Source organism: Rhinoderma darwinii, chromosome 1, assembly GCF_050947455.1.
Source record: "Rhinoderma darwinii isolate aRhiDar2 chromosome 1, aRhiDar2.hap1, whole genome shotgun sequence".
In the NCBI taxonomy this organism is placed as follows: Eukaryota; Metazoa; Chordata; class Amphibia; order Anura; family Rhinodermatidae; genus Rhinoderma; species Rhinoderma darwinii.
The window spans coordinates 273804861-273816748 of record NC_134687.1 but is presented as its reverse complement, the minus strand read 5'-3'; the positions used below and the strand labels follow the sequence as shown (position 1 = coordinate 273816748).

The following is an 11888-nucleotide window of genomic DNA, read 5'->3' as shown; positions in this document are numbered from 1 at the left end:
ACCGGCCCAGTTTTTATGCCGAGCGATTCTTTAAGTTCATGACCAACACAGTGTTTAGAAAAACATCCTGTAAGTAGCCTTGGTTGCCAGATCACTAATAAAGACCTCATTAGGGACTCCGTATCATTCTCCGTGATTGAACGGCTGCTGTCGATCACCGATGAGAGGGGTTAGGGGGGGGGGGGGGTGGGGAGTGCTCACCTCATGAACACACCAGACTTTTGACTTTGAGTCTGATGTATTTTTCTGTTCCGGTTTGGCTTACAGGAGAGTGGTCCTGTCCCCATACTATGCTGCCCTTGCATAGGGCATTATAGTCTGATGACTGATCCATTTTATAAGCTTCTATTTTATTAAATTTTTTTGTTCATTTTAGTTTTTCCATGCTCTGAAATCTTTATTACCATACTACTACATTATAGATTTTTGTTTTATTATTGTAGCACTGAAGTCCTCTCCTTCTAAAAAGGGACGAAGCGCTCTACTGGCACCTCGACCTTTGGGACCATCTGCAGCATTTTCGGCAGGACAAATTCCTACGGAACAGGAAGGGAGATTTGACTTGCGTGGAGCACGTAGCTACCCTACATTAGAGGATGATGGTAAAGTGGTTAGCGTGCTTGTGGCCAAAATGTTAACGAATGCCTCAAGTTTATTCATTTTGCAAGATCCGTTCTGGTCTGGTTATGTTGGGGCAGAAAGGGTGTTGGTGCTTTGTGTGGCGTACTTAAAGGCTGGGCAGGTTGACTGCATGCTGTTCAATAAGGTAACTGTGTGACTGGCACCTTTTTATAGAAGCCATATTTGTTGGGGATTATATTACTTAGCAGCTGCCCCCGCTCATAAGTGACAGGTGTAGGCGTGGATGTTCCTCAGTATTTTGCCCCTGTGCAATCTCCCTCCATGTGGCTTGTCTGCATACTGCTGGGAACTGGTGTTTGCACCTGCCATTGTATCAGTAAGGCTTCGTTCACATCTGCGCTAGGGCTCCGTTCCGACGTTCTGTCTGAGCTTTCCGTCTGAACTGAGCCCTGACGGACACAAACGGAAACCATAGGTTGTTGCAAGAATTCTGGCGTTTTGTCAGAATCCATAGCGTAGTCGACTAGGTCTTCTCCTGGTGAAACCTTTGTGATTATGTCTCAGTCATTCCATTCTAAATACTAATTCTTCATGGACATTATGTGGGGCTTTACATTCTCTCATTTGCTGCCATGTTGTCAGTTATGTGGCTGGTCACGTTGACCTCTTCTTGAAGGTGTGTGTGTGTGTGTGTGTGCCATGTTGTCAGTTATGTGGCTGGTCACGTTGACCTCTTCTTGAAGGTGTGTGTGTGTGTGGTTGTGTTGTGTTGTGTGTGTGTCACCCCTGGAACTCCCAGCAGTTTAACAATCTGTACATTTATTTCCGCTTGACCTAAGCATGGAGGACGTGAGCTATAGAGTTACTCCACCTAAAATAAAAGGATAGATCCAGACTATGTATATAACCTATAACTTACTATATTTTCATTTTAAAAAGAATTAGAAAAATAAACATATAAACGTGGTGATTTCATATGCCATATATTCATACACTGTTATGATTCTTGTAGCATACATCCACAAACTTTTTTTTTAATTGATAACCTTTAACTGAGGCTGATATCTCGCTGTCTAATCTTTCTAAATTAAAAATGTTTCTGGGTGTACGCTACAAGAAATACAATAACACCATGTGTGTATATTTTTCTAATTCTTTTTAAAATGAAAATCTAGTAAAAGTTATATTTTATATGCTCCTATCCTATCTATCCTTTTTTTCTTTAATATATATACTACGGAGGATTACAAAATCTCAGTTTAGGTGGTGGACTTTAAACCACACCATCAAAATTGATTACCTAAAATAAAAGAATAGAGTATGCAGCCAAAAATAAAGCAAAGCAGCAGATCAGGGTTTGCATAAAAACTTCGATTTTTATTTCTTTTTTTCTTTTTTAAATCCTTTTAGTTTTAGCGATTTGACTTCTCCCCCTGGAGCACATGTACTGTATGTTTCATAAAGATCACTAAAGGTCTGCTTTAAGGCCTCTATTTATGGAAAAATGGATGCAAGATACCAAATGTGCCATTTGAAATCCCATACCACCTGGAGAAAAATAGTGCTGTCATCTTAGATGTGACGTACGACTGGGTTCACGCGTTCAAAGTGCGTTTTTGTTTTTTAACGAATCTCGTCAAAACTGTGCATTTTCGCCAAATAAAGCGGTGTACCGCAACGTGAAATCCCAGCCTTAAAACGATAATGAGAAAAACCCATAGTTCAAGCGCCCACCCCACCTTTAAAATTTCACTTAATTTTTTCCTGGTTATTTGTGGCCCTCCTCTTGCAAGCCACTCCTTTAGTATGTGAGCACAATCTGCTCCAGGCTGGCATTTGTCATGCCCATCTAGGGCCCAGTGCAGGAAACTGTTCTTTAGCTTTTTGCCTGCGTGCCATTTTAACATAGAGGGTGCAAAAAGTACTGTTTGCAGAGCTAGAGGACAGTATATACGGTCTTGTTCACACGGTGAAAAATTTGCACGGATTTCGACACATTTTCCGCACTGGAATCTGAGTTTATTCTGCTGTTAAAAAGCCTCCCATCGCTCTCAACAGGCGCTGGGGGGAAAAAAGGGACATGCGGTTTTCGCAACGTTATACACAGCGGAAAATGACATCGGGAAGCCACACGTAAGTTATCCGTATTCAATGGCACTAATCTGCGCGGAGAAATGCGGCTGGTTTTCCTGCAAAACAATGGCAGAAATCAGAGGCTCAGACAGTGAAAATACATCCTGTGAACATAGCCTACTATAAGAGGTGCTTCCTGCATTGCACACATCACCTGTTGTGTATGACAACAAACCTAACATGAATATGCAGTGCCAAAATAATTGTGCAGTAGAAATCCAAATAATTCTGCCATATATTTACAACGAATAACCGTGCCATACAGTATGCAGACCATAGTGCTCATGTAATACCTTCTATAGTGCCCAGATTATACTATACAATGCTCACTGTGCAGCCCCAAGGTGCCCAAATAATTCTGCCCATAGTTCTCAAGTAATTCTGCCATACTGTCAGGTCCGTATTTCAGGGTAGCTTCCTTCTCCCTGTTATTCCACACCGAATAACCACCTCTGTAAATTGAAAGCTGAAGGCATGCCTGGAAAGAAGTAAACCAGCCAGAGATGTTGGTGCACAGCTTTCCTCAGATCAGACAGGAAGCGAACTGAACTTTATTCAGAACAAAGAAACACCGAAAAAGACACATGCCCCCTCCCTAGAGATGTGGGACTTGCTTAAGCCCCCATTGGCTCCTCAGCTGTACGTTCTCCTGTACATTCTTCTGCACACTCCTCTTGCATTCCAGGGGGCGGTGTCCTCCATAGGCATGTTATGCAGGCTCTTTGTGCTCCATGAATCCAATCTCTTTGTGTAATATACTGTATATATGTGTATATATATATATAAGGATAATATTTTTCAAACAATATACATGGTAATGATCCCCGACAATACAATAACAAATAATGCATGAAAGACTATGACCAATAATGCCACCATTGAGTGCCCATATACAATGTAAGCGCGCAATACCGGTCTATACACTGAACCACAATATGCTCGTATATTCAGGAAAACTAGCATCATTTTGGCTTTGAAGTCTCACCCAATGTTCTTATTGGATTGGTTATTTTAAGTTCCAGTCTCTGATATATTCTGATATATATATATATATATATATATATATATATATATCTCTATCTATCTCATCCTCTGACAACCGATAAATGACTAATTGTTTAGTGAGTTCTGAATTTGGATCATCTTCGTTGTGAAAATAATAGGTGCGGACGGTCTAAACTATTCTTGTGTAATAAGATGTTTGTTGGTTTTCACTTTTATTTAGTGTAATGTACTAATTCTTTATTTTCTCATTTCCATAGGTCGTGCAGATTTACTGCCCTGCACACCTCCATCTTTTGAGGAGGCCACTACTGCTTCAATTGCTACCACTTTGTCTTCTACTTCTCTGTCCATTCCAGAACGCTCTCCGTCTGAAACCTCAGAACACCCCCGTTATCGGTGAGTCGGGCTAAAGCCATTTTTTCTCAGACATTGCTTTCCATTGCTTTCCATGACCGATATTAATTCTCAAATATAATTACCATCGATTTCTACAGAATATGGTTAGTTCTTCTTGTGATCTCCCAATACTTTTGTAAGTACATTTTTATGCAATAATCTTTTCAAAGCAATAACACATAAGTGTAACTGTGAGCAGAATAGAGGTTTTCTCTGGGATGATAAAAATTCCTATTTGTCAACCTCCTTTTATCTGGACAGTGTGATTGGCATCCTACTTCAGGCAATTTTTTCACTTCTTGGTCTTCAACTTCATAGTGTAATGCCTGTAGCATGTGTCAAAAGGCTATACTAACGATTTTGTTTTTGTAAAATTATTTTATTAGCCATGTAATTTAAAAAGTGTACACCTGTAGTGTAACCTGTGTGTTTGCCTCTTTTCCCACAGAAGACGTACTCACTCATCAGGATATGATGTCAGGTTGGTGCTGTCTGTTCGTTTTATGCGTAAGAATGTGGGTGGGCATAGGGAGGTGACCAGGGAGTCATTTCGGATCTTTGGACCAGACCCCTTTTACATGGAACAGTTTTTCAAACTACTGCGGAATGATCGGTGGTTTGAAAAATCTTTCTGAGTGTCTGATGAACGTTATCAGAACGATCATCGTGGAGCGGTTGCCTAGGCAGGCAAAGGTATTGTAAATGACAATACGAGCAGAATTTTAGTTTACAGATGCTGCCGCCGATTACTTAAGATAAATGTTAGTTTTATTTTTTAATATTTTTGTGTATGGACGATAGGTAATTATAGTTATGCTTGACATAAGAATCACAATGATAATAGCCAGTGTAAACTGGTCTTTACAATACACAGTCTTTTTAATCTTTAATTTTATAATCGCAAAAATGATTTCCCTCTTCTCTACCCGCAATTGTTCCTTTAACGGAAAACCTGTGTATTCTGAGATAGGCAGGTTTGCTGCCTGAAAGCCTCTGGAAACAGTGGTTGTTAGGTAGCATATCATTCGCAACCAGACTTGATACCTCAAAGCTGGATGCTGGCAGCCGTGAGGAGGAAATGCAGCTTGCCAGCAGTCAGATGTGTCTCTCTCCAGCTCAGTCTGTGGTTTAAGGCCCCATGCACATGACTGTGCCCGTAATCACGGTCTGTGGTTACGGGCACAGCCGGCCGCGGACAGTCACTCGCATTTGCGGGCCGTGCTCCCATTATGTTTCAAATCCATTTATTGAATTACAACAAAAGTTGGATATACAATATGCGTTTTACACGTGCCAATAGTATAGTGAGACTTCACGCAGGAAGCCAATGGGCGATACCCATCAGGGTATATTATTTGAAAAGGAAAAATAGAAAATCAAACTGTATAAACTTGGTGTCGGTGGTATAAGAAGCTTACAGATAATAAACCTATGCATATAGATATATAAAATGACATAGATGAACATAGAGACTTCCTTGATGTAGATACAATCACAAAGTTGTAATATGGACCCGAGCACTCATCTACCACACAAGTCACCCGTGCTCCCGTTATAAAGTATGGGAGCACGGTCCGTAAAATAAAAAAAATAGGACGTCCTATTTTTTACGGAAACTTTCTACGGTTCGGACACTTTCCTGTTGATATACGGGAAAGTGTCCGTCGGCCATAGAAATGAATGGGTCCGTAATTGCGGATAAAACCTACGATAGTGTGCCTTTATCAGATTTTTATATATAAAAAAAAAAAGTTAAGGTGGAGATCTGTAAACAACAAGTCCACCTTTTGAGTTTTGCCACAGTTCTGACAGTTGAAGTTCAAAATCTTACTAAAATGTCACAAGACATGACATATGCTGAGAAAGTGGCAGTGTGTTGTCAGATGCTGAACTTCAACTGTCAGAATTTGAATGTCACGTGGCAAAATTCAGCAAAGGTGGATATTAAAAAAAAACTAACTACGTCTATTTTTGCGGTACATTCCCACATATGGGCATACAGTTGTGTTTATGGGATGGCACAGGAGTCATGCCCACACCATTGGGAGCTGACTCTAATCTACAGCCGACATCCCGCTACAATGGCCAAGGTTGGCGCTAACCCCCAAGATGCCATGGTCAATTGCGACTGCGGCATCTGTGTTTTGAGTCCAGTAGCACACTAGTCTGGCTCGTAGCCCAATATCGTGCAAACACCTTCTGATGGTATGTGTTGACACTGGATGCCGCCCTAGGCTTGGGATGTGACGTCTAATTTCACTTGCAATACAGAATGGATCACTACGTGATATATATATATATATAAACACACACACACACACACACACACACACACACACACACACACACACACACACACACACACACACACACACACACACACACGTAAGGCAGGTAGGAGCAGCACAAGTGCAAATTACCAAATAAATGGTCGGTGCTAAGCTTCAAATGATAGGCATGACTTCTCCCCATATGATGTATAACAAAAAGACAAGAGCATGGAAGCAGCACTCACGAAAAAAAGTGACGTTTATTCACCCAACAAATGCAACGTTTCACTTCCTCAATGGAAGCATTTTCAAGCAAACCGTGATAGTATCACACGAGTATAAATAAAGAGAACACAGTTAAAAAAAAAAAGGGTTGTGATTAATAGCAATTTATACAAAACCTATAAAAATCGCACAATGTGACCATGTACAAAAAACATGTGATTTAACCCCTTAGTGACCACCAATGTGCCTTTTCACGTTCGCCACTAAGGGGCCTTAGGCTAGGCTGACTCCTTTTCACGTGAGCCTAGTCTAAGTCCTGCACGGGTCTCCCGTGCAGGCTGGAGCCGGGGCTCTGCTGTCTGATGACAGCTGAGCTCCGGCTCCAACGCCCGCGATTGAAGTTTACTTCGATCGCGGCCTGTCAGATTTACACTGGCAGGCAATAATGCTCTGGTATACGAAGTATACCAAAGCATTATAGCAGCGATCTGAAGATCGCACAGTAAAGTCCCCTAGTGGGACTAGTGAAATAAATAATAAATGTGAAATAAAGATTCATAATAAAAGTTACAGTAAAAACATAACCATTTTTTCCATAAAAAGTGGTTTTATTTAGTAAAAGTGTAAAAAAATAAATAAAAGTACACATATATGGTATCGCCGCGACCGTAATGACCCAAACAATAAAGTTAATATGTAATTTAAACTGCAAGGTGAACACCGTGAAAAAGAAACGCAAAAAACAATGGCGAAATTCCAATTATTTTTTCCATTGCCCCCCAAAAAAGTCATAATAAAAATGAATCAATAAGTCCCATGCACCCCAAAACAGTACCAATCAAAACTACGTCTCGTCCAGCAGAAAACAAGCCCAAAAAAATCACTACATTGATGGAAAAATAAAAAAGTTACGGCTCCTGGAAAGCAACGATGCAAAAACAAATAATTTTAGTTCAAAAGTGTTTTTATTGTGCAAAAGTCGTAAAACATAAAAAACCTCTACATATGTGGTATCGCCGTAATCGTACCGACCCATAGAATAAAGGTAACATGTTATTTACATCGCATAGTGAACGGCGTCAATTTAAAAACGCATAGAACAGTGGTTGAATTTCAGGTTTTTTTTATAATTCCCCCCACCTCCAAAAAAGTTAATAAAAAAATGATATGTACCCTAAAATGGTGCTATTAAAAAGTACAACTAATCCCACAAAAAAACAAGTCCTCATACAGCTATGTAGACGAAAAAATAAAAAAAGTTATAGCTCTTTGAATGCGACTATAGAAAAACTTCTAAAATAGCTTCGTCATTAGGGCCTAAAATGGGCTGGTCACTAAGGGGTTAAGAATCTCATCTGGACATATAATAATAAAGATTACAAATTACAAGACAGCTGACACTCACCACACTGAGTTGAATGCAATCCTCATGGACTGAATGACTCGTGCTAATTACTAGAATCTGGGCGTTTCACACGCCGGACAGCACATGCCCACATCCTAGCTATCTATTGGGTTAGGCCATCCTCGTGTTCCAAGGTTGCCATGACAAAGTACAACAACGTGGTGTCCAGATTAACCCCTTAATGACCGTGCCTGAAAAGACCTTAATGACCAAGCCAGATTTGTTAAATCTGGTATGTCTGACTTTATCAGAGAATAACTGTGCGAAAGTTTTGAATATCCAAGTAATTCTGACATTGTTTTTTCGTCACATGTTGTACTTTATTTTAGTGGTAAAAGTAGACTGATACGATTTGCGGAAATTAATGAAAAAAAATAGAAAAATTTAAGAAATTTTGTAAAAATTATCATTTTTCCCTATTTTTAACTGCAATATGTCACATATGTACATACTGTACAATTTTTTTTATTAAATATATATTTCCATTGCTTTACTCTATTTTGGCAGCACTTTTGAAAAAAAAATTATTTTTTTTAGCAATTTAGAGGACAATTTTGAAGTACATTTTGTTTTCCTGCACCAAGCCAGGTTTTCAGAGGCTCATAGGTGTCAGAATGGTGGAAACCCCCACAAGTGACACCATTTTGAAAACTACACCCCTTAAGGTATTTATTAAGGGGTGTTGTAAGTATTTTGACCCCACAGTTTTTTTTTGTAAGAATTCATGCAAAGCAGGCGTAAAAACATATAATTTCACTTTTTCCATAAAATTATCACTTTGAAGACCGATTTCTTTGTAAAGCGACCATGAGAATGAAGAAATGCACCCCAAAATCTATCACCCTGTTTCTCCTGTTTTCAAAAAATGCCCACATTGTGACCCTAATGCGTTGCCTGGACACACGGCAGGGCCCGAAAGGAAGGGAGCAACCGGAGGCATTCAGGTCTCATATTTTGCTTGAAAATGTTTTAGGCCCCACTGTACATTTGGAGAGGTTTTGAACTACCAGAATGATAGAAACTCCCCATAAACGACACCATTTAGAAAACTAGACCCCTTAAGGTATTTATCTAGGGCTGTAGTGAGTATTTTGACCCCACAGTTTTTTGCTAAATTGAATGCATAGCAGGTGAAATAAAAAAACAAAACACTTTTTATATAAAAAGTATCACTTTGAAGACCGATTTCTTTGTAAAGCGACCATGAGAATGAAGAAACACCCCCCAAAATCTATCACCCTGTTTCTCCCGTTTTCAAAAATGCCCCCATTGTGACCCTAATGAGTTGCCTGGACACACGGCAGGGCCCGAAAGGGAGGTAGCGCCCGAAGACTTTCAGGACACACATTTTGCTTGAAAATGTTTCAGGTCCCATTACACATTTATAGAGGCACTGAGCTGCCAAAAAGATAGAAACTCCCCATAAATGACCCCATTTTGAAAACTAGACCGCTTAAGGTATTCATCTAGGTGTGTACTAAGTATTTTGACCCCATAGTTTTCGCAGGAATTAATGCAAAGCAGGTGGAAAGAAAATTTTATTTCACTTTTTTTCACAAATGTGTCATTTTAAGGTCAGATTTCTTGTACAGAGGACATGAGAATAAGGAAATGCACCAGAAAATGTATCACCCTGTTTCTCCTGTGTTCAAAAATATCCCCATTGTGGCCCTAATGTGTTTCCTGGACACACGGCAGGACCCAAAAGGAAGGGAGCACCCGGAGGCTTTCAGGACACACATTTTGCTTTGAAAATGGGAGGATTCTACTTTTCTAGATTGAGAAATAGATGTCCCTAACAGTTTCTACACCCTATGACTATGTCGTGCTAAGAAAGCAGCTGTCCTGAAATCATGTCAGTCCATAGACATTATGTAGATCAACCCGCTCTGATATATAGTAAGTTACAGTGGGAAAATGTATTAAACTGTTGGCGGAAAAAGGCAATATATCCAAAAAAAAAGGAGGAAGAATGTATCCAGCTATGTGGAAAACTAGAGCATGTTCACAGGATGAAAGAAAATTTGTAGGGCTGTAATGACTTTATTATTCAAAGTGACTGGTCATACAACGTCTCTTTAGCTCCATCAATCCCTATATAAGGGACGAATGTGCCAAGTGACGCGGTACACCATAACAAGCCCCTGCCCGGCAAGGTAGGAACCGCCATGTGCACAAAACAACCAATCACCTGTAGAATAAATAAAGGGGCAGTGTCCCACACGTATGTATAGATACAGTAAAGGACCACTACTCTCCAAATTAATGTCGCTATTTCTAGAAGTATTGTCGGGTGTAAGAGGTCCACCAAAAACCCGAACAAAACTGTAATAAAGCCCATAGTGTATTGATAAGGACAAAACAGGGACTTATGCATAGACCAGGGTTGGAAGGACAAGCGGAACTATAATATCGTGACTCACTTCGCTGTCCTCGTTTGCTGCAGACCCGACACCGTTTTTTGGGGTATTTTTGGTTAGATGTTGAAGGGATGGGGTGTAAAAAATGTTTTTCAACAAGTCTGTGTACATCCTCTCACTCATGGACTACTCTCTGGTCTGCAGATTGAAATAGATCTTCAATCACTTTCTCCTGAAATTCAAAGAATGTCGCCCTGCCCGCTGATTTTTTGTACAGGACAAATGCGTTCTGCATCGCAACTTGAATCCCTTGAAGCGACCCTTTCGCTGTCGCTTTCAAGTAAGGCTGGGTTCACATGACCTATTTTCAGACGTAAACGAGGCGTATTATGCCTCGTTTTACATCTGAAAATAGGGCTACAATACGTCGACAAACATCTGCCCATTCATTTGAATGGGTTTGCCGACGTACTGTGCAGACAACCTGTCATTTACGCGTCGTCGTTTGACAGCTGTCAAACGACGACGCGTAAAAATACAGCCTCGTCAAAAGAAGTGCAGGACACTTCTTTGGACGTTTTTGGAGCCGTTTTCTCATAGACTCCAATGAAAACAGCTCCAAAAACGGACGTAAAAAACGCAGAGAAAACGCAGCGAAAACCGTGAGTTGCTCAAAAAATGTCTGAAAATCAGGGTCTGTTTTCCCTTGAAAACAGCTCTGTATTTTCAGACGTTTTTGGTCACTACGTGTGCACATACCCTAAAAGCTCAACTTCAGATGCAGAATCCGTATCTGAGCATAGCATCTGATAGGCTTCCTCAACGCTGTATCTTCTGGCAGCCATAATGATAATACAGTCTAAACCGCAAATAATAAATGGAACTAGCGGTTTAAATTTTTTTTTTTTTATCAACTAAGGCCTCATGCACACGACCGTAAAAACACCCGTTATTGCGGGTCGTAATTACGACCTGCAATAACGGGCTCATAGACTTCTGTTACCCACGGGTACCTTCCCGTTTTCTCACTGGAAGGTGCCCGTGCCGTTAAAAAAAATAGAACATGTTATACTTTATAATGACAGCACGGCTCGCAAAAGCGTCCGGCTGCCCGCGGCCGGCCGTGCTCGTAATTACGAGTCGTAATTACGAGCACGGTCGTGTGCATGAAGCCTAATCAACTAAGAGCACTAAAAGAATTAAACTTTTTTTTTTTTTTTTATTGTTTTTTTTTAGTTTTTTTTTTTTCAAACCTAAACCTAAACCCTACGCCTAACACAAACCGTAAACCCAAGCCCAGAACAGCACCCTATGCCGTCTAAGGCCCCATGCACATGAACGTGTTTTTGCGGCCGCAATTCCCCCGAAAATCCACGGGAGAATTGCGGCCCCATTCTTTTCTATGGGGCCATGCACACGACCGTAGTTTTTGCGGTCCTTGCACGGCCCAGGAGCCCGGACCGCAGAAAGAACGGGCATGTCTTATTACGGCCCTGTTCTGCGGTCCGGGCT

At 40.6% G+C, this 11888-nt stretch overlaps 1 protein-coding gene across 1 annotated transcript in view; it reads left to right on the top strand.

Moving 5' to 3' along the window:
- Nucleotides 1-11888, top strand: part of LOC142760935 (phosphatidylinositol 4-phosphate 5-kinase type-1 gamma-like) — an 87422-nt gene that overhangs the window by 37069 nt on the left and 38465 nt on the right. The window contains exons 11-14 of the mRNA XM_075864114.1: nt 1-69; nt 444-602; nt 3978-4116; nt 4565-4597. The exon at nt 1-69 is cut by the window's left edge and continues 16 nt beyond it. Coding sequence (XP_075720229.1) covers nt 1-69; nt 444-602; nt 3978-4116; nt 4565-4597 — 400 coding nt within the window. The remainder of the gene's footprint in view (nt 70-443; nt 603-3977; nt 4117-4564; nt 4598-11888) is intronic.